The sequence below is a fragment of the Protopterus annectens genome, chromosome 3.part1 (assembly GCF_019279795.1).
Source record: "Protopterus annectens isolate FY-2018-M chromosome 3.part1, PAN1.0, whole genome shotgun sequence".
In the NCBI taxonomy this organism is placed as follows: domain Eukaryota; kingdom Metazoa; phylum Chordata; order Ceratodontiformes; family Protopteridae; genus Protopterus; species Protopterus annectens.
In genome coordinates this window covers 34,335,057-34,360,056 of record NC_056732.1, presented here as the reverse complement: position 1 = coordinate 34,360,056, position 25,000 = coordinate 34,335,057, and the positions used below count along the sequence as shown (strand labels likewise).

Genomic DNA, 25,000 nt, shown 5'->3' with positions numbered 1-25,000 from the left:
GAGACATACCTCCTTTGTCTATATGAAGCGAGACATGAATGAGATCACTGATTATGTGTCTCAGGCAGGTATGAGCCTAGCACTGAGCAGCATACTACCTACTACAAGGATGATAACACATTATCAACAGAAAATGATTGATTTTAACAGTTGGCTTAGCTTCTGGTGTCCGTCCAGAGGGGTACAGTATTTGACAGCCTGGTAGAACATGGTTGACATACCACACTGTTTTGCCAGGGATGATCTACACTTATCCCCTCTATGCTTTTGGATATTGGAAAAGACCTTTTCAAACCCCATAGTTACTTTTTTAGGAAATGCCAAACTGATAAACCTACCAACTGAATTGAACAGCATGCATGGTAACATTGTTCTAGGGATGTACCACAAAATAAAAAGCATGTAGCAGAGCATGCAAACAGGATAGCATGCATGGTAACATTGTAACAGGGATGTAGTGCACAATGTAAAGCATGTGGCAGAGCATACAAGCAGGACATTGTACCAGGGATGTAGCATGTGGCAAGGCAGAAAAAAAACTACAGTATGGTCAGCACATACAGCACTGAAACCTGACTTTAAATGTTTACTGGCACAATCTGGTCAGCTGAGACAGTACCAAAACCTGACTGCAATGAGTACTCTAACAACACAAACTCTTGTAATACAAACTCACAAGCATACACCTACCCGACACTATCTGCGCAGCTACAGCCTGTTAGTAGACTATAACAGTACATTTATATACATGTAAATGAGCAGCACAGAAGTATCTCATGCAGAGGCAAACACCTTAACAGTACATTTATATATATGTAAATGACTAGCGACACCTTAACAGTTCATTTATATACATATGTAAATGAGTAGCGACAACTTAACAGTACATTTATATACATGTAAATGAGTAGCGACACCTTAACAGTACATTTATATATATATGTAAATGAGTAGCGACACCTTAACAGTACATTTATATACATGTAAATGAGTAGCGACACCTGAACAGTACAGTTATATACATGTAAATGAGTAGCATAGAAGTATCTCATGCAGAGGCAGACACCTTAACAGTAGATTTATATACACATGTAAATGAGTAGCGACACCTTAACAGTACATTTATATACATGTAAATGAGTAGCAACACCTGAACAGTGCATTTATACACATGTAAATGAGTAGCGACACCTTAACAGTACATTTATATACACATGTAAATGAGTAGCGACACCTTAACAGTACATTTATATACATGTAAATGAGTAGCGACACCTTAACAGTACATTTATATACACATGTAAATGAGTAGCGACACCTTAACAGTACATTTATATACATGTAAATGAGTAGCATAGAAGTATCTCATGCAGAGGCAGACACCTTAACAGTACATTTATATACATGTAAATGAGTAGCATAGAAGTATCTCATGCAGAGGCAGACACCTTAACAGTACATTTATATATATGTAAATAAGTAGCGACACCTTAACAGTACATTTATATACATGTAAATGAGTAGCGACACCTTAACAGTACATTTATATACATGTAAATGACTAGCGACATCTTAACAGTACATTTATATACATGTAAATGAGTAGCGACACCTTAACAGTACATTTATATACACATGTAAATAAGTAGTGTTACCTTAACAGTACATTTATATACATGTAAATGAGTAGCATAGAAGTATCTCATGCAGAGGCAGACACCTTAACAGTACATTTATATATATGTAAATGAGTAGCAACACCTTAACAGTACATTTATAAACACATGTAAATAAGTAGTGATACCTTAACAGTACATTTATATACATGTAAATGACTAGCGACATCTTAACAGTACATTTATATACATGTAAATGAGTAGTGACACCTTAACAGTACATTTATATACACATGTAAATAAGTAGTGATACCTTAACAGTACATTTATATATATGTAAATGAGTAGCAACACCTTAACAGTACATTTATAAACACATGTAAATAAGTAGTGATACCTTAACAGTACATTTATATATATGTAAATGAGTAGCAACACCTTAACAGTACATTTATATACATGTAAATGAGTAGTGACACCTTAACAGTACATTTATAAACACATGTAAATAAGTAGTGATACCTTAACAGTACATTTATATACACATGTAAATAAGTAGTGATACCTTAACAGTACATTTATATACATGTAAATGAGTAGCATAGAAGTATCTCATGCAGAGGCAGACACCTTAACAGTACATTTATATATATGTAAATGAGTAGCGACACCTTAACAGTACATTTATAAACACATGTAAATAAGTAGTGATACCTTAACAGTACATTTATATATATGTAAATGAGTAACGACACATTAACAGTACATTTATATATATGTAAATGAGTAGTGACACCATAACAGTACATTTATAAACACATGTAAATGAGTAGCGACACCTTAACAGTACATTTATATACACATGTAAATGAGTAGTGACACCTTAACAGTACATTTATATGTAAATTAGTAGCAACACTTTAACAGTACATTTATATACACATGTAAATGAGTAACGACACCTTAACAGTACATTTATATATATGTAAATGAGTAGCGACACCTTAACAGTACATTTATATACACATGTAAATGAGTAGCGACACCTTAACAGTACATTTATATACACATGTAAATGAGTAGTGACACCTTAACAGTACATTTATATGTAAATTAGTAGCAACACTTTAACAGTACATTTATATATATGTAAATGAGTAGCGACACCTTAACAGTACATTTATATACATGTAAATGAGTAGCGACACCTTAACAGTACATTTATATACATGTAAATGAGTAGCGACACCTTAACAGTACATTTATATACACATGTAAATGAGTAGTGACACCTTAACAGTACATTTATATACATGTAAATAAGTAGTGATACCTTAACAGTACATTTATATATATGTAAATGAGTAGCGACACCTTAACAGTACATTTATATACATGTAAATAAGTAGAGATACCTTAACAGTACATTTATATATATGTAAATGAGTAGCGACACCTTAACAGTACATTTATATACACATGTAAATAAGTAGTGATACCTTAACAGTACATTTATGTACATGTAAATGAGTAGCATAGAAGTATCTCATGCAGAGGCAGACACCTTAACAGTACATTTATATACACATGTAAATAAGTAGTGATACCTTAACAGTACATTTATATATATGTAAATGAGTAGCGACACCTTAACAGTACATTTATATACACATGTAAATAAGTAGTGATACCTTAACAGTACATTTATATACACTTGTAAATGAGTAGCGACACCTTAACAGTACATTTATATGTAAATGTGTAGCACATAAAGGCAGACTGCCAAAATAATGTGATCATCATTATCAAGCTCCTTTTTCTCATTTTACATTGGATTGGGATGACCAAATCACCGATATTCGATGTTTTCAGCATGCCAAGGCTCATCCTTAAGAGTGTAAATCCAGATAGAGGAGCCTAGGAAAGGGGGTTATATACAATAAGGGCAAAGAACAGCTGAGCAGCTACTTTCTTATGCCTCTAATTACAACAGGAGTCAGTAACTCTGCTCTTAAACATGTGCATCCTGGACAGAACTGTAATGAAAAGCAGGGGGATTATTTAGGTTTAGTAAGTCAGTTGGAATCTGTATACCAACAGGTCCAGACTGAAATTCCTGTCTGGTGCAGGAGCTGTAGAAAACCAGGAAGGAACCATTACCAGGAAGGTAAATACTTAGAGTGGGTACACTATTCAAGAAATATGTATATCTCACAGTGGGTACACTATTCAGGAAGTATGTATGCCATATAGTGGTTACACTGTTCAGGTAGTCTGCACACATCATAGTGGGCACACTATTCAGCAAGTATACATACCTTACAGTGGGCACACTATTTAAGAAATATGTGTACCTCACATGGGGTACACTATTCCGGAAGTAAGCATACCTTACAGTGGGTATTCTATTCAGGAAGTATGCATTCCTCACAGTGGATACACCCCTCATAAAGTATCTATACCTCACAGTGGGTATGCTGATCAGGAAAGATGCATACCTTATAGTGGGTACACTTTCAGGAAGTATGCATACTTCATAGTGGTTACACAGTTCAGGAAGCATATATACCTCACAGTGCATACACTATTTGGGTGGTATGCATAACTTACAGTGGTTAGACTATTTAGGAAGTATGTATACCTCACAGTAGGTGTATGATTCAGGAAGTATGCATGCCTCACAGTGGGTACACTATTCAGGAAATATGTATACCTCACAGTGGGTACACTATTTAGGTAGTATGCATACCTTACAGTGGATACACTATTCAGGAAGTACATATTCTCACAGTGGGTGCACTATTCAGGAAGTATGTATGGTTCTACTTTAAATGGTTGACTTACCAGAACGTCGACTCCTATAACAACGAGACAAAAACAGTGATAATTTACAGCAGTGAACTCCCAGAATAGTGAATTTCACCTCCGGTAAACTAACTAATTGGCCAACACTGACTGTTGTCCTGTCTCCACTGTAGTTCTATCTCGAAGTTGGTATATTTAAGTGGGGGGTTGTGGGGGCACAGGCCCCCACATAAGAGAGTGTGTGTGGGGAGTGAAGCCCCCCACACCAGTGAGTTTTATTTATGTATTATTTTGTTTTTTCCACTATGGCGGGTTTAATTAACATATTATTTTATTTTCATCAGTGGTGGCCAAGTGGTTAATTTCCCAGAAACACCATAAAACATAAATTAAACCCACCATAGTGGAAAAAACAAAATAATACATAAATAAAACCCATTGGAGTGGGGGATTTACCCCCCCCACACCCAGACATGTGGGGGCTGCACCCCCTCTTACCTAAACATACCAGCTCTGAGATCGCACTACAGTGGAGACAAGGGCAAAGTTCATCAGTGGTGGCATGTGTTTAGTTTCCTGGAAATTCACCATTCTGGGAGTTTGCTGTTGTAAATCAATACTGATTTCTTCTCGTTGCTATAGGAATTAACATTCTGGTACGTCGACCATTTAAAGGAGATGCATATGTATACCTCACAATGGGTACAGTATTCAGAAAGTATGTACACCTTAAAGTGGGTATACTATTCAGGACATATGCATATCCTACAGTGGTTACACTATTCCCGCAGCGTGTATACCTTACAGTGGGTGCACTATTCAGAAATTATGTATACCTCACAGTGGATACACTATTCAGGTAGTATTTATATCTCACAGTTAGTAAACTATTCATGTATACCTTACAGTGGATACCTTATTCAGGTAGCATGTATACCTCACAGAGGGTCCACTATTCAGGTAGTATGCATACCTCACAGTGGGTACACTATTCAGGTGTACCTTATAGTGGTACAGAGGGTACACTAGTCAGAAAGTATGTATAACTCACAGTGGGTACTCTATTCAGGAAGTATTTATATCTGACATTGGGCACACTTTTCAGGTATACCTTACAGTGGATGCACTATTCAGGAAGTATGTGTATCTCACAGGGAGTACACTATTTAGGAAGTATACGTACCTCACAGTGGATACAATATTCAGGTAGTCTGCATACCTCACAGTGGGTACAGTATTCAGGAAGTATGTACACCTCACAGTATGAATGCTACTCAGGTAGTATGTATACCTTACAGTGGGTGCACTTTTTAAGAAATATGTATACCTCACAGTGCGTACACTACTCAGGAAGTATGTATACCTCACAGTGGGTACACTATTCAGGTAGTCTGCATACCTCACAGTGGGTACACTTTTCATGAAGTATGTATACCTCTATGTGGGTACACTATTCAGGAAGTCTGCATACCCTACAGCTGGTACACTATTCAGGAAGTATGCATTCCTCATAGTGTGTACACTATTCAGGAAGTATGCATACCTCACAGTGGGCATACTATTCAGGAAATTTGTATTCATTACAGTGGGTAGACTATTCAGGTAGTCTGCATATCTCACAGTGGATACATAATTCAGGAAGTATGTATACCTCACAGTGTGTACACTATTCAGGTCATATGCATACCTTGCAGTGGGTACACTATCTAAGAAATATGCATACCTCACAGTGAGTACCCTATTCAGGAAGCATGTATATCTCACAGTGGGTACACTATTCAGGAAGTATGCATACCTTATAGATGGTACAGTATTCAGGATATACGCATTCTTCAAAGTAAGTACACTATACATACCTCACAATGGGTACAATATTCAGGAAGTATGCATACCTCACAGTGAGTACACTATTCAGGAAGTGTGTATACCTCACAGTGGGTACACAATTAGAAAGTATATATAACTCACAGTGGATAGATTATTCGGGCAGTATGCATACCTTACAGTGGTTAGACTATTCAGGAAGTATGTATACCTCACAGTGGGTAGACTATTCAGGAGGCATGTATACCTTACAATGGGTACACTGTTCAGGAAGTATGTATACCTCACAGTAGGCACACTGTTCAGGAATTATGTATACCTCACAGTGGGTACACTATTCAGGTGGTAAGTATATCTCACAGTGGGTACACTATTCAGTTATACCTTACAGTGGATAATCTATTTATGAAGTATGTGTACCTCATAGAGAATATGCTATTCAGGAGGTATGTATACCTCACAGAGGGTACACTATTCAGGAGGTATGTATATGTTACAGTGGGTACACTATTCGGGTAGTATGCATACGTTAAAGTAGGTGCTCTATTCAGGAAGTATGGATGCCTCATATTGGGTGTGCTATTGAGTAAATATGTGTACATTACAATGGGTGCTCTATTCAGTAATTATGCATGTCTCACAGTGTTGCAATGTTCAGGAAACATATGCCTCGCAGTGGGTGCTCTGTTAAGGAAGTATGTATATCTCATAGTAGGTACAGTATTCAGGAAGCATGTATATCTTGCACACACTGTTTAGCAAAATGACTCACATAGTTAAAGTCTACAGCAGGGGTGTTGTTACTTGGTAGCAGATGCCTTCTCATGATATGGGACCTGATGAAAATGGCAGAACACATGCCCTCCATTGTCTCTGCAGCTACTACTTCAGGAATTGCTTTTGTGTACTTCATGCAGTCCACCTATTATTTAATGTTTATTTAATAAAATCAAGCTGCTCTGTTGTTTTTCTTGTTCATAATTCCTTCCTCCATTTGCTACATTTTATAGATCAATTGGTTCTGCATCCAGTCTATGTATTAGCTGTTGCGTTTTTAATATGTTAATATTTCTACAACACCATAACAATGTCTGGGGCAGATTATTGCTTTCTTGTGGATTATCTGTCATAAATTCTGTCTCATGTTTCCTTTGTGTAGGATTTTATGTGGCTTCATGCCTACGCTCTGTTTCACTTGTCATTACATTTTATAATACAGATAATATAACACACATATGATGCATCCATACTTACATTATGCTGATTTCAGTATTTTAGCTCGTGGAATAAAAGGCTGCTACGGAAAGATGATTTTCGTTTCATGGGGAAGGAATTCTCCTCACTTAAACAGCAAGATAGCTAAGTATCTTGTCTATTTGCCTGCAGTGTCCAGGACCTAATGCAATCACAGTGAGCAAGGAAACACTTTTTTAGGATCTTTTACCCATTATTTCCCCTTATTATGGTTCTTTAGGCATGTAAGACCCAGGACATGCATGTTCTTACGCATGCTGATTACTGCTTGTATGGACCGTCAGTTTTTTTTATCTTCAGGTGCATTTCTTCCAGTCTCCACTAGAGGGTGTTTCCTAAGTTCAAGGTCATTCCATAGCCCCCACACAACCTCATACACTGGGGCAGAGAAGTTATTAGACTTGTGACAGATTACTCCTTTCCTCAAACTAATCATTAAATGAGGTATTTAGCTGCATAGGTAGATACCTTGACTCATGATATTAGGCTAGCTACTGTGATTACCTTTATTGGTTAAGCAACAAGACCAACATGATGAAAATGTCATGACATGGAGAGGTATGCAGCATCCTGTGACATTCTACTAGAACAAATGCTGAAAAATAAACTTACAGAAGACTATGGGCAATAGATGGGAAAATGAGTGGAAAGAATGCAGCAACTTATTGAGATTTGCTGCATATACCAACTAGATTGTGTAGACTGTGTTCTTTTTAGCTTTCCATATTTTTGCACCGACATAGGATTACTAGTTTGCTTTAGGTTTTGAACAGCATGTGATCATCTCCTGCAGCTAGACTAACACATAACTTCAGGAAAGGGGCTTAAATAAGCTGAAAGCTTGGTAATTTTACTTTTTAATTTACATTGAATCTGACCCAATAAACTATTCGTCACTTTATCCCTCTGTCTCCTACCTTCAGTAATGGAGCCAGCAAGGTAAGCATAGTCACTTCTAATTTTCTTTATTATATTTTTTGTGTTGTATTTACTGTATATTAAAATGTATTTATTCAGCCAACAAAAATAAAATCATTGCAAGACCATACAAAGACCTAAGTGGTTGTCAGTAGAGGCTGGAGTAATGCTCCTTCATAATACTTTTTTTCAAAGATCTGAAAGAAAACTCTTGCCCACCACATAAAACAAACTGCACACTAGAAACATCTCATACAAGCTCTGGAACCAGTCAGGAATCCAACTACATATACCAGTATGCCTTGACATCATCCAAAACGTATATTATAAAATTTCTTCTGCATCCTGGAACACACAACCTCAAGAACTACAGAGTTCACATATAAGCGACTAAAACATATCTGACAGGTTTAAGTGTGACTGCTACAGTAATTCTAGCTAAACATAACATCACAACCATCATATATTACCCAAACATCAACATATTCTGTATTTTCACTCTGATGCGTGGAGGTACCACACAGCCCAGCTGATTTAACTTTTCAAATGTAAACATATCATGACCTGTTATTTACAAGTTTATTGTTTATATGACAGAAGGTTATATTGTTCTAATATGGAGTCCTTATCTTGTAATCTACCTTCATGTACTTTAAAATGTTTGTGACTTATAAAAGTGTTGACCAGAGATACATTTATAATTTTAACTATCTTTTAGACGATTATTATAATCATGTCATGTAACTGTTTCAAGGCATGGTTTTCAGTTTTTTAGCATTATACTTTTTTTTCTGTTAGATTAACCTAACTTGTCTTTGCCTGTTTGGCCTGAGTCATATAATGATCCTTGGACCAATCCACTTGCCTGGCTAACAATAAATAAGTAAAATTAGTAAGTAAATAAATAAACCGCAGGTCTGTGTTTTGTCTGCTTGCTTCTTTCACTGTATGCATAGTCTATTCCCTGTACAAGGTCTGTTAGGAACTTTGCAAACAATACTTCATTGTAGTATTATGCAATCTTTTATTGAGTTGTCAGCAGTGCAGAACTGCATTAGTTTTATCAGGGCCAGACTACCATCATCACTGTCCTTGTGCCCTACTGCCCTCTGCTGGCTAACATAGCTTATTTGCAGATGACAGGACCAGTATTGCAACATGCATTTTGCATTTTCAAACTTAAAAGTAGCTAATAATATGACATAAGACATGCACAGAAAATTAATAAAATATGTTGCATTATTTTTTATTGCTCTTACAAAAATTACAGATATCAGCATTAATCTCTTACCCTGGATGCATTGTAAATTCGAAATATGCGGCTAATTATGTCCTCTTCTAAGTCAGCTGATACAAACTCCACCTGGATTGGACCATGGCGATGCACACCATTCTCTGGCCAGTACTGAGGACATAGCTGTTAAGAGGAAAAAGTTAGTTTTGAATGCATAGAAAACAAGATGACCAGATTAGAGTAAAAATGACTGTGGAAAGGAATTCTTTTTTTGCAATTTAAGCAGTTAGTGACATATTTAATCATTATTATAAAATACTGCTTATAAATGGCAGAACTTCTGACTGTCTTTGCAGTAAAAAATAAATACTGTAGAGTATTAACTAGTGGAAATAGTACATACTGATGTGAAACGATTGATAGGTTTAGGGGAAAAACATGTTGACAGAAACAGAAGCACCTAGGATGTGGTCATTATATAGTTAACATCCTAACGAGGGATAGTTCTCAAAAGTCAACAAGAAGTATTGGGAGACAGGGGTAGACTGGTACAAAATGTCCACAAAACATGTATCTCTGGGCTTATGAAGAGTTAAGTATTGTCACAAAAGGGGGGTGTGGAGTAACTCAGGAAACATCAGTTGGCTCAGCCTCACATTCACAGCCAATAAGATGAGGGGCAGGATCTTAAGGGTTAGGCTGATTAGGTGTACAACTAGGGACAGCTCAGCAAAGCTTCACAGTCAAAAGATCATACCAGGCAAAATTGTTTCTGCTTTTCTAATGGTGGCCAGAGAGGAGGATATAGAATAGAAGTAGTAGGTGTGGACTTTTTGATGTTCAGCAAGTTTATAAGTCCATCTTTGAAGACTATTGACCAAGATAAGAGAGGGTGGAGTAGTATGAGTGAAGATGAAGTGGGTAGAAAATTAGTTGGCAATGGAGAAGGAAGAGGGCACAGGGCACAGGGCACAGGTAAAGGGGGAAAAGTCACACGTATCTGAAAGGCAGGACAGTAGCACTGCAGGAGAGTGATTACCCTGCCACTAGTAGAGCCTCAGAATACCAGCCACTGATACTAACACACTTCATAGGGGATGACTGGAGAACCTGGAAGTGGAAATGGATATAAAATGAATGTTAACACGTGGAGATGCATGATAAACAATGACGTAAATGGAAAGGTATGTGTCCAGCTTCTGCCAGCATTTTCTTCTGCATTCCCAGATAATTATTTCACTCAGATGGTTGTTTTTACTTCCTGCAAAGGTATGAACAGAGTTGCAAGTTGCTGCTTCTACTATCGTCTAGGTGGGAACCACATTGTGGCAGTAGTAGCAGCTCAAGTGGAATGTTGCTTTGTTGACAGCTGCTATTCAGAAGGCTACAGAGTTAAGGAGATGATCATCAATCTGCAGGCATGGACTGTCAAACAAACTGGTGGACAGTTGTATGTCCTGGGCAACACATTGCACATAGACAGAAACATAAATATGTTCATGTAAGTCACAATACTTGACAGGAAGTGACAAAAGACAGGGAGTCTGAGAACAGATGTCAATGGTCTTGGGGAATGGGGAGATTAATGGTAATTGAGGTTCAGTGCTGGCTAGTAAAGTGCTCATTTAACAATCCTGGGTGCACAGAAAATTTAATGCATATGACATGTAAAGATAGGGATAGTGGGATCTAAAAGATATGCACAATAGGACGTCTGTCTGTGTATTAAGGGGGAATCACTCCAGGAGGTGCATACAGGTTCTGCCATGCCATGTGGCAATGCAAGGCCATATCTGTAGCACTCTGTACAGTCCTGGAGGCCATCCAGGGAAAATGAAAGAAAACAGGGATGCAACTGGTTGATGGTAAAAGGAGATAGAGGAGTTTAAAGGAAAATTTCAAGAACCTGAAGATATATATCCGAGAGGACATTAGGACAAGGGAAAACAATATGAGTATATAGATAAACAGGGAATATAATGACAGTGTGCATCTCAAAAGAAAAAAAACTGTGTTGGAGGAGGGGGTAAAATGCATTTGGTGATGGCTAGGTTCATGTCAAACCCAAGCTAATTACTTAATCAATAAAACACCCCTAAGAGCTGACCCACTAGCTACAGATATGGAAACATATGTAGACAGTAATCCTGCATTCGACAAACATGTAGCCAAGGCAATAAGAAAATCATTCAAACTCATATGAAGGGAATGGCATCCAGTCCGAGGAAGTTACAATATCAGTCTACTCAGAGCTGTCATTGAGTACAATCCTCCTTTGTCATGTATGTAATTGGACACTTGCAACGGTTGGCATGCCCTCGAAACTTCTTTTTCAGGACACTCCATGGTATGAATAACCTGTCCTACACAGATTGCCTTAAGGCCCTATGTCTGTATTCAGTTACTTACAGGTTACTGAGAGGCGATCTATGCCGAGCATAGAAGGTATCCTTAGATCCAGTTCTGATGGATCTCTTGCACATCTACAAAAGAAAGCACCAGAAATACTAGATCCAAGGACTTGAACTTTGCCTGCAACATAAATAGAACATGCCAGAGAGACTGATATGTCTCTCAAAGGATCCCCGCTGTATCGAATAAGCTCCCCATCTACATGAAACAGAGTTCATCATTGATCCTATTCAAAAGAAACCTTGATAACTGAATAGAAAATTGCAAATTCACTCACCCTTCCCACGGTCTGGCCCCCCCATGTCTCTGATGGGCAGAAATTGAGGGCATAAAAAGTAGACATGTTCATGGGAATGAGAAGGCATCCTTTCCTGATGCCCACTTCTACATAGCTCTTGTGCAGAATTTTCTGACTTGTTCATTCTGATACCAAGCATAAAGGCATACTTCTAGCTCTGCCCACCTGAGAAGCAGTTCTAGAAACATGCCCACTTTTAACATTCACTAACGTGGGTCCACACAAATTCTGCTCTGTATGTTTGCTTTGAGGTTTTCCTGCCTTGGGAGGTACCAGGCCAGGACAGTAACACCCCTCCCTTGTGCTAGTTCCCAGACGTACACTGCTAGCCTGCACAGCAGGTATGAGTGGATGCCTCCTGGTGTGTTTATATACCACCCCCTGTGGTATGGTCTCTTCTTATGATAAGAGGGCCTGAGTGCCATTAGGTTCAGAATGCTGATAGAGTCCTCAGTACAGCCATCATTTTCTTTGATATTGATATATTTTGTGACTAGTCTCTTTTCTCAAGTGCCCTAGATCTTTTTCTCCCCTGCATCCCATGCTAGATACAAAGCATCTGGTGTAAGGATCATGGGGCTTGCTTCCAACTGAAAAGGGACTTTCATTTTGACCTAGATGGCTTTTAATCTACAACACATTTTCCCTGTTTATATAAGGGAATATGGTGTGACATCCCTGCTCTGGGTCAATAATAAGGAGCCTCAATCCTTACTACTGACACCGGTGAGGGACGTTCACTTGGATCAAAGATACACACAGTATTTTCAGATGCAGCTCTCTGCACCAAGTACAATTTCCCTTAAGAGCAGACAAGGAGCACACTCATGTACTGGTGCTGGGCTTTTGTCTTTCTCACCAGGCCCCAAATAAGATGCCATACTGACCACATCTGCAGAGTTGAGTCCTCAGCCGACTGATTAAAGCCAAGTCCTCCACCACCCACTCTGTGAAACTAGTGTTCTGTGTCCCTGCTCCAAGAAGCTGACACACACACATACTCTTTGAGATTTGATTTTCACACATACACACTTGGAAAAGGCTGGGACAGAGTTGCCAGCTATGCCCCCTCTGCCAAGACTAGAAGGTAGATTCACTGCCACTAGCCAGCTATTTTAAGGATCTTACAAGGGTTCCCAATTATAGAGTGAAATTAATTGTAATACCAATGGCAATGCACTGTCAGGTTCGACTCTCAGAGCATCTTCTGCATGGAGACATGCGTGAATGGGCGTACCTTCGTTGAAGGTTGTGCATCAGGGCTGGCAGCTCGGTACGTAAAAATCAACTGCCAATCATTAGCGGACCGGAGTTCCGCTGTGGCGAACCCTAACTGGGAAAAGCCGAAAGTCACAACAACAACCAATGACAATGTTGACCAAACAGCAAGGCTTTCAGGAGAGGCCACAATGTCACAAAATAAATATAAGTACTCTCAAAGGCTAAACTATTCTGTAAAACACCAGCCACAATGAAAAGTTTAAATATATTCAATAATAAATAATAAAAGAACATGAAAATACTAAATATCTATTTGCAATAAACATCAGAGTTTCAATCACAGGAAATTTTAAAAATAACGCAGATGGACAGATTCACACAGATACAGAAAAACAGTATTTAAATAATCTCACTATATTTTCCTGACTGATCAAAAGAATTACTATTCCCTAGTTATTTACTAAAGCAAGGCAAGGAGCCATTATTGAATCCCCAAATGATGTGGATACTCTACAAAAGGGCCTTACAGAAACAGATGCTTGGTGCCAGAGCCATGGGCTCAAGCTCACTGCCAAGAAATGTATTGCTATCCCCTTTGGGAAAAAACATGTATCCATGAATTACCATATAGGTGGCAGTACACTAAACACAGAAAGTGTGATAAGAGACTTAGGGACACAGGTGGACAGTGGTCTCACCTTCGATAACCAGATCGCCACAACAGTCAGGAAATCCTTCTATGTGGCACACCTCATCACGAAGGGCTTTTCATCCAGAAAAAAGGAGGTCATTGTCCCACTGTACTCATCCCTCATTAGACCCATTATAGAATACAACGCCCCATTTGGTATGTACCTCTCAAGACATCTGCAACAACTGGAAAGGCCTCAGAAATACCTCACTAAAAGAATCACAGGCCTAAAGCAGATGCCCTATGCTGACCGCCTTAAAAAACTCCAGCTATACTCTGTCGCATATCGTCTACTCAGAGGCGATCTCTGCTTAACATACAAGGCCATGTCAAACCCAGAGCTGTTGGACATGCTACACTTAAAGAAATCCCAATCCCTCAGAGCTACACGCTCCAGGGATCTAAACCTTGTCATCACAATAAACAAAACATGCTGGAGGGATAGGTTCCTGACCCAGAGACTCCCCAGACTCTGGAATAGATTGCCCATACATGTCAAGCAGAGTGCCTCTTTGGACCTCTTCAAGAGGAACCTTGACGATTGGATGGGAGAAAGGAAATTCACCCCAGGGATCACGTCAGTCGCCCTGCTAGACAGGGGTCCAGGAAAGTAAATAATGTGGGAAGAAATAGCCAGGGAATTGTTATGGCTAGGCTTGTATAGGCCCTATGGCTGATAGCCTAGTACCAACCTATGAACCTATGAACCTATGACATAGGCAAGTGGTACTTCTTTGTCAGGTTTCAAAAACAGACTATTCTGAAACTTCTGTCTCATCTAGTATTACAATATAATTTCAGTGCTGGATTACAGAATGACATCACATACATCTGGTCATCTGACTCTGGTTCTCACACTACCCCCTTTACTAGAAAATGAACAACAATGTAACACATATGTGTCATCATACACACACATACAGCTTTGCTAAGATGTGTTACAGCATCTGGAAGCTATAAAACCATTTCAAAAACTTCCACCCTTCCACGATAGCAATTAGTTCACCCCTAAGGATAATACAGTAGGATTCCTAGTCCTGGTTTTCACAGACATTTCATGTCTGGCTGTAATCAGAACTGTAAGATAGATAAGATGCCCTAATAATGGGTGATTTCAACTACCCCACCATTAACTGGGAAAAGTACTCATGTACCAACTCCTTCGCTCAACGCTTTCTGGAATTCATAAATTCCAATGCCCTGGATTAACTTATCTGCACCCCCACCATGGCAACAATATCCTAGACCTAGTCATTACCAACATGAGTGACCGGTGTTCCACACCTGAAGTCAACTTCTTGTTGGTCAGATCCGACCATAAGCTAATCACCCTAGATATCCGCATCCCGCCCCCACCCACCATTAAGGAAACCAAAGCCAACTTCATGCTTCTTAAGGCAGAAGTGGTGAAATTCATGAAACCCATACAGATGGACAATACAGTTACATCTGCTGAATCCTACACAAATGCAACCTATAAGCAATTACACGAGTGCATGGATCGTGTTATCCCAAACAGAACCAAGATACTATCCTCCAAAAAAAGGAAGCCAATCTGGTAGTCCCCTGCCATAAACAAACTCTACAACAGAAGGAAGAAACTGTTGCAAAACAGAGTAAAATCCCCTGAGTGGAGGAGCTCTCTGGTCACTCAGTAAAAAGCTGAGATCCCTTATAAGATCCTCCAAAGCTAGCTACGAAAACAAAATTGTCACTGATTCTAAGGGCAACCACAAAGCATTGTATAGCTATGTCAAGAATCTCAATGGCAACACCCAGATCTGCTCTGAGGTACAGCACAACGGCATGAAAATTACAGAACCAACTGATATTGCCAACATCCTGGCAGATAGGTAGAGTGTTACCCCCCTCACCCCCTAAAGTACCCATATCTATACAGGAAGAAGGCAGAGTCCCTGTAATCACATCTATGCAGGTAAAAGCTGCACTCTCTAAAACCAGAAACACAGGCTGCGTTTTACACGAACTTCAGAACGAACTGGCTCCCCACCTAAGCACCATGTTCAGTCATAGTCTCACATCAGGCTTTGTGCCCACTGAATGGCACACAGCAACAGTTATCCCACCCCACAAAGGGGGAGCCACCACTGATCCTGGGAACTATCGCCCTATTAGCCTGACGAACCTGGTCTGCAAGGCCATGGAATGTATCATCATGGAACTCATAAACAAAGACATTGGTAACCTCCAAACTCTGGACCCCACCCAGTTCGAGTTTGTGAAAGGCAGATCATGCCTTCTGAACCTGATCGACTTCTTTGAGGCAGTCACCAAAGCCATAGATGAGGGTAAGGTGGTTCACACAGCCTATCTTGACCTCGCCAAGACTTTTGACACCATCCTCCATTCTGGAATTATAGCTAAACTCACTAAACTAGGTATAAATCCCTATGTCACAAGATGGGTTGTCAACTGGCTCACTAACAGAACCCACACTGTAAAAGTTGCAGACTTCAAATCTGACTTCAAACCAGTGACAAGTGGAGTACCACAGGGTTCAGTCCTGGGACCTCTCCTGTTTGGTATCTACTTCTCTGAAGTACAGACTAACACAGAAAGCTTCTGGCTAATGAAGTTCACAGATGACTGCAAATTAGGAGCCATAGTCGAGTCCCCAAATGATGTGGACATCCTACAGAAGGACCTCACTGAGATAGATGCCTGGTGTCAGATGCAAGGCCTCAAGCTCAATGCCAAAAAGTTCATTGTCATCCCCTTTGGTAAGAGCTCTGTACCCATGAACTACCACATAAACGGCAGTCTACTTAATGCCGAATGTGTGATAAGAGAACTTGGGACCCAGGTGGACAGTAGTCTCTACTTTGATAATCACATCATCACAGTAGTCAGGAAATCCTTCTGTGTGGCACAGATCATCACAAAAGAGTTCTCATCCAGGAAAAAAGAGGTCATTGCTCCATTCTACTCGGCACTCATTAGACCCATTATAGAGTACAATGCCCCTTTTGGAATGCACCTCACAAGACATCTGCAGCAGCTGGAAAGGGCACAGAAGTACCTCACAAAGAGGATTACTGGCCTCAAATAGATGCCCTACACTGATCGTCTCAAAAAACTCCAGCTTTACTCTGTAGCATATTGCCTACTCCGAGGAGATCTCTGCCTAACATATAAAACTATGTTAAACCCGGAGCTGTTGGACATGCTACACCTAAAGAAATCCCAATCCCTCCAAGCTACATGCTCTAGGGATCTAAACCTTGTCACCACAATAAACAGGACATGCTGGAGGGATAGATTCCTATCCCAGAGATTTCCTATACTCTGGAACAAGCTACCCATCTATGTCAAGCAAAGTTCCTCATTAGCATTCTTCAAGAAAAATCTTGATGAGTGGATGGGAAATAGGAACTACACCCCAGGGATCACTTCTGTGGCTCTGCTCCACAGGGGCACAGGAAATTAATTTTCTTGGGTGGCGTAAGCCAGGGAACCTTGTTGGCTAGGCTTACTTAGGCCCTTGGGCCAATAGCCTAGTACCTACCTATGAAGCTATAAATCTTTATGCGCTAAACCAGGTAATTTAATTTCAGTCTATTTTTCAAAGTTAGCTGGACTGAGACTGACCACTTCTCTTCCATTATCCTTTTCTGTCCAGCAGGACCCACTGTTGGTACATTTTTAACACAAACTGCTTTACAAAAATATTTTCAACACAAGCACCTGTACAAATCAGTTTGATATGCAAATGGCATATAATTCTTTACCAAAACTCCAGCTAGCTATGCTGGCATATGTTAAACTTCCACTACCCTACTTCTCCTGGCATAGCTGGCAATACCTCACCTCATTACACATGGACACAAGGTTTTGTTGTGAATTGTAGTGTTGGCATCAGTAGTTCTTCAGGTACAACTGGAGCTTCCTCATGTAGAATCCAGCCTGGATAATGACCAGGATTCAGGATTCCATATACACTAGGATCCTGAGAAATTCTCTAGAGATTTTTTTTGCTTCTGCCAATTTCTTGAAGTTTAGGGATAGGAACAGGATTTTTCCTGGCCAGGGTAATCTGACACTTGAGTCCAGATACTCTCCGAAAAAGACACCCTTGCTCAAGAGTAGTATAGATATGATTTTTGAAGAATCAGGGAAAGATCTCCCATGGAGAAATAGGCCATAATTAACTGCAGGGATATCTTTATTTTCTGATGAGAATATACCTGGATGAACCAATCATTCAGGTATTGGTAAATGTGGATGCTGTTTCTCCTGCAGAAAGCAATTACTGGATTTATAATCATCATCACCATCATCAACCCCTGTTTCTCATTTTGTAAGGTCAGGGCGCTGTGTCAACTGTTGCCATCTCGCTCAGTTCAATGCTACTCTCCTATATTCTTTGTCAGTCTTCCCTCACACAATATATCCACCTCTTTGTTGGATGCCAACTTTTGCTCTTGCCTTCTTTCTGTTTGTCCTAAATCCTTTTCACCAAATTGTCTTCTGCTTTCTTGCATGTGTCTGAACCACAGTAATCTGTTCTCCTTCATCTTCTCTGCAATTGGAGATACTTTGCCTTCTGCTGTGATGTCATTATTTCTACATCTGTCCTACCTCCCATCTCAGGCACTTCATCTCCATCACATCTGTCTTCCTCAGCTTCACTGCCTTTACTGCTCAGGTTTCTGTATCATGCAGTAGTACTGGTCACACCAGTGTTTTGTACACCTTAGTTTTTGCCTTGGCATTGTTTTGTAATACACTACCCCTGACACTCTGTGACAGTTGGCTGTAGCCCTTCTTTGACCTCCTCATACAGGCCTAACTTCACCTCAACCACCTGTTCAACTATGTTCTATTCCATCTCACTTCTCAGCTTCTTTTCATTGGCTACATTTTCTACCACTAGAACTGTTTTATATGTACTTAGTTTCATTCTATGTGCCTTCAGTTTTGCATTCTATTCCCATATCCTTTGCTGAAGTTCTGTTTGTAATCATCTACATAAAGCAGCTTTGCTAATCTGTCCCTGCTGACCTATTTCCTAATGCTGCCCATTACCAGTATAAACAGTAGTGGGCTCAGAGCTGAACCCTGATGCACACCCACTCCCACACTCACTGAGAACCCCTCTGTGAGAACGAACACTGTTGATACTTGAGAAATTGGGTCTTTGTACATAGCCCAATTTTACTGATGTTTCTGGGACTTTGAATCACTACATAGTTGCCCAAATCAGCTTTCTTTGGGCCTTGAAATATGTTTTCTCCAAGTCTAGGAATGCTGAGTTGGGCTCTTTTCTCACCTCTATATTCTTTTCAGCTGTCTGTCTCACTGCAAACATTGGGTCAGTTGTGTTGTATCTTGATCTGAATCCAAACTGCTGAGCTCCCATCTTACTTTCTATCACTTTGTGTACTCATTTATCAGACACCCTCTCCAGAACTTTCATACAATGTGACAGGAGTCTGATACCTCTGTACTGCCCACAGTTGTGGATGTCCCCTTTGTTCTTGTACACTGGCATGAGTATGCTTATTCTCCAGTCCACTGGGTTACACCTTTCTCCCCACACTGCTATGAGTACCCTCAGGAGCCATTTCTCCCCTTGCTCACCCAGCATCTTTATCATATCTGCTGTGACCTCATCTGAGTCTGCTGTGACCTCATCTGAGTCTGCTGTGACCTCATCTGAGTCTGCTGCTTTCCTTAACTTCATTTTCCTTACTGCTGTTCTTACATCTTCTATGCTGAGTTCCTCTTCTTCTTCAGTCATCGTAGGCTGTGTCTGGGGCAGTGCAGTTTCTGTGGGATTTCCATCCTTCATAAGCTGCTGGAAGTACTCCTTCCATCTGGCTTTGATGCCCTGTGGACTGGTGAGCATGTTATTGCTGGCATCCCTTATGAAGGATGTCTTACTGTCTTCTTTATCTTTCTGCATTTGTCTTGGAACCTGATAGAGTTTCTTTGTGCCATCCACTCAGTCACTTACCAGAAGCTGGTAGAGTGTATCTGATGCCTTGTTCTTTGCTATTGCAACTCCTGTCTCTTAGCCTATTTTTAGCCAACTAGTATTCCTTCTTAGCCTGGTCTGTCTTTTCTGCATCCCAATTTTTCTTGCACTTCTTCTTTCTTTTGATGACTTTCTGGACTTCTGCATTCCACCACCAGCTTTCCTTATGTACCTTATTTCCATACCTGGCTTGGCCCCATAGCTGTTCTGTCATCCTAAAACATGCTGTTTTGAGGTGCTGCCAGTCTTCTTTTTCAACTCCACCTATTTCCTCCTCTTCTTGGGGTGCTAGAGCTTTGAGTAATTTCTTGAACTGTTGTACTTTCTTTCTGGTCAAGTTCCAGGTCTTTGGCCTGGTGTCTGTTGACCTTACAGCATTCTCTGACCACTGGGTGCAGCTGATTGTGGCAACCAGTAGTTTATGTTGTGGGTCAACTGTTTCATTGGGGATGGCTTTGCAATCATTGATTTTACCCCAGTGTCCTTTCCTTACTAGAAGGAAGTCTAGCTGACTTGCATGTTGGCCACTCTTGTATGTGATCTTGGGACTGAATCTCTTGCTTAACCATGTGTCGCCCAACATCAAGCCATTCGACAGACAGAAGAATAGAGTGGCCTCTCCATCTTTATTCCTGTTACTCCATCCATGTGGGCCCAAGCAATCATCATATTCTGTTTTGTCTGCCCCAATATGTGCATCCAGCTCACCCATTATCAACACCAATTGATGTTGTCCTGCTTTATGTAGTAGATCCCGTATCTGCTGCCTGAATGCACTCTTTTTCTCACTATGACAATCCTGCTGTGGGGCATAAGCCCAGATTATAAATAGTGCCCTATCCTTACATTGGAGTCTGATTGCCATAAGTCTGTCACTAATTCTAATGACATCCCTCACTGTCTTCTGGAGCCTTTCCCTTATCACAGTTCCCACACCATTTGTAGTCTGTTCTCCTCCTGAGTAGCAGACTCTGGATCACAAACCAAGTGGATTTGCTCCATTGTCCTTCCATCTTGTCTCCTGGATATATAGGAAGTTCAGCCTCCTCCATACCATCATATCATCCACTTCCAAGCTGTATCCTGTCAATGAACCTATACTGAGTGTAGCAATTCTTAGTTCATGTTTGAGAGGTTGATTGGTTTTATTTCAAGCTTTTGCACAACAGAGCTATATCAGGTAAACCAAGCTGGGCAACTGGGCACTCGCCAGCCAGTAGCTTACTGGCCCAGGACAAATGGGCTCTATGGTGGGGACATACTGGCCAATAGGGGCACATAAAACCCTTTCCCACTTTTAGCATGGGTCCCTGGCATATGTTGGAATAAGCTAGCTCCTCAACCCACTTATCACTGGCAAATACCCATGCCTATTTGGCAACATTAGTCAACCCAATCCAATCACCTACAGACACTTTTCACACCATCGAGTGGCTAACCCTGACATGGCATGCAGTCTCCTGTATTTCCCAAAGTGGTTGGTCTATACAACTCCCCCCCCCCCATAGGCACCAGTGAGAGTTTGTGCTGTTGCCTACACCTCCATTATTGGGTGAGTTGGTGGTAGAAATACTCAGCGTGTTTTCTAGAGTTGTGGAGAGTTGGAAATCCAACAGACACACAGAGAAAACATGTGAATGTTGAGCAGGCATTGGCTAGAGGTCAGGATTGAACCTTGTCCCTTGTGTGTGGGAGGAAAAGACCTTAACGCATTATGCCAGGTAGAGCCAAACAAGTGGTAAAAACTCTGGGAAGAGTAGACAAGCCAAAGGGCAAGGCACAGAATTGGAAGTGAGAACCCACTGCTTGAGACACTTCCTAGGTTAGTATGAGACTAACTGCCCTTGTGGGCCATTTTAAGCATAGCCAATTACCTCATGTGAGAATCAAACCCTGCACTTTGCGTCTACAAGGTAAACACCTTAACCATTATGCCATCCTCCCACCTATGTTCCTGGGCTATGAAAAAATGAAGCTAGGTATCCTTTAAATATAGGGTGGCCCTAAGAGCTTCTGGAAGGTATGTCTGGAGGGTTAGAACTTAGAATTTTGAAAAGAACAATGATTTCTTTAGTCTTGACAGATGTAAAACTGGTCACCAAGACCTTTTCTTTCTTAGAACTAGGAAAAATCTGGAGTAGAAGCTTGCTCCTGTTTCTAATTTTGGTAGAGGTTCTATAGAACTCAGAGGCAAAAGATTTTGCACTTGAGACTAAGCCAGTTTTACCTGATCCTTTGCTACTTGGGTGGGGGAGGGGGGTACCCAGAATTTTTTTTTTTTGTAAAAATACTATTGTGCAGCCTAAAATTATGAGATCTATTAGCCAACTGTCCTGCATGATTTGAACCTAATGAGGGAATAAAAGGGACAAGCTGTCTCCTATCCTTTCTGAAGGTGGTGGGAGGGTTGAAAGTGGAGCATAGGGAGATTGCTGATTAAGAGCTGCCCCCTGATGGCGCCCTGGAATTGGGAACTACAAATCTTCCTCTGAAGTTTATAGGTTCATAGGTAAGTACTAGGCTAGCTACCCTTGTGGGCCATTTCAAGCATAGAAAGTTTCTCTTTTTGTGCTCAAATTAACCTGCCCTATTTTGTTAAACATAAGTCTTACTCAACCTATGGTCGATAATTATACGTCACCCTTAATGAGAATAACTGGATCATATCAGAGATAATTTCAGGGGGCACATACATGGGATAAAGGATTTAGGAGTTGCCTCTGTACATTAGTAGTACAGATGGCAGTCCTGAGGTAAATTTTCTGTTTATCATCCATAGATCCAAGCAGTGTTTGAATATGGACAGAGATCAACTTTGTTTTATGTGGATAGGGAGTCTGTTCCAGAGCAGTAGTATCCTATGTGAGATATATGTGTCCCTCCAAACTATTCTGTTGAAGTTGCAGAAGAGGTTTAGATCCAAGTATTTCTGATGCCATTTGACTTGCTGATGTGTAATAAATCTATTGGTACTTGCTCAGAGAATGCCATACATGCCAGACACAGGTCATCTCTTAGCAGTCTGATACTAAGTATATTGTCAGGGCTTTGAGTTGGTCCTTGTAGGACATGTTTAGTTAGTAGCCACTTTCTGGTAAACTTTCTTTTCTTCCATTTCTGATTTTGCTTTTGGTCTGGTTGAAAGGAAACAAAACTTTTACATGGGTAGTTCACGAAATATCTATATGTGTGGTTGGGAGGCTAAAGAAATTCCTTGACTGACTGCATGGTATTAACGTTTTCCTCCAGTTTCCTAAACAACATTTCATATGGGTCTCAAACTTGAATGGGGGGATACTTTACTGGGCCATCCACTCTAGTTCTATCAGTTCCATCCCATCCTATCCCCCTGCTGACCTACTGAATGTAATGCATATCTGTGGCCACAAATGAGGTCATGGACATTGACCATCTACTACCTATTATCTCTTAACATGATGGTACACACCAGGGTTCCTATATACACTTCCAGAGTGCTACACCAACCGGCGGTGTAGACATTTATGGCCCCCAACACCATATGATTACACATCAAACCTGACCACTGTTCACAACATGGAAAGTTCACCCTGACCCTGAATGATGCAATGCAACATCTCGTAGCTATGTGCATACCTACTGTATCTCCCTGCTGCAATCTTTTCAATTAAGGTAGCATTGCTGTCTATTGTCCCTCTGACCCACCCTTCCTGTTCAAAAGTTGAATATGCTCTGCCCCCCACCCCCAAGCCTGTGTGGGTATGGTAATATCATAGGCACAGCATGACCTGTCAGTTCCCTGCAATATACAGTCTGGAAATGCAAATGCATGCATTAATTATATTGTTTGCTGCCCCTGTCATGGTCCATACTTGTGGACCTGCCACTGCCTCTTTGCAAGTGTCGTTAACTATCAAACCCACCTCTGTCTGACATGGAATACTACTGAAACGGGTTCCGCCAGTGACTCTTCATCCAATTAAACCTCCTACACCGAGGGCGCTATAATGTTGCCATGCTGTTGATAGTTTCGTAGTACCCTGTTGTATAGCATGGCACAGATAAACAACACGCACATCTAGTTCTCACCCTGCTGTGTAGCATGGTACAGATAAACAACACCCTCATCTAGTTCTCACCCTGCTGTGTAGCATGGTACAGATAAACAACACACACATCTAGTTCTCACCCTGCTGTGTAGCATGGCACAGATAAACAACACGCACATCAAGTTCTCACCCTGCTGTGTAGCATGGCACAGATAAACAACATGCGCATCTAGTTCTCACCCTGCTGTGTAGCATGGTACAGATAAACAATACCCTCATCTAGTTCTCACCCTGCTGTGTAGCATGGTACAGATAAACAACCCTCATCTAGTTCTCACCCTGCTGTGTAGCATGGCACAGATAAACAACACGTGCATCTAGTTCTCACCCTGCTGTGTAGCATGGTACAGATAAACAACACCCTCATCTAGTTCTCACCCTGCTGTGTAGCATGGTAAAGATAAACAACACCCTCATCTAGTTCTCACCCTGCTGTGTAGCATGGTACAGATAAACAACACCCTCATCTAGTTCTCACCCTGCTGTGTAGCATGGCACAGATAAACACGCACATCTAGTTCTCACCCTGCTGTGTAGCATGGTACAGATAAACAACATGCATCTAGTTCTCACCCTGCTGTGTAGCATGGTACAGATAAACAACACCCTCATCTAGTTCTCACCCTGCTGTGTAGCATGGT

The 25,000-nt window shown here is 40.6% G+C and overlaps 1 protein-coding gene across 8 annotated transcripts in view; it reads right to left on the bottom strand.

Annotated features, from left to right (window-relative positions):
- The window catches only part of PTPRM (protein tyrosine phosphatase receptor type M), a 4,358,319-nt gene that overhangs the window by 127,261 nt on the left and 4,206,058 nt on the right, over positions 1–25,000 (bottom strand). For all 8 annotated transcript variants that reach the window (XM_044066519.1, XM_044066517.1, XM_044066518.1 and 5 more), the window contains one exon: positions 9,709–9,834. In XM_044066519.1, coding sequence (XP_043922454.1) covers positions 9,709–9,834 — 126 coding nt within the window. The remainder of the gene's footprint in view (positions 1–9,708; positions 9,835–25,000) is intronic.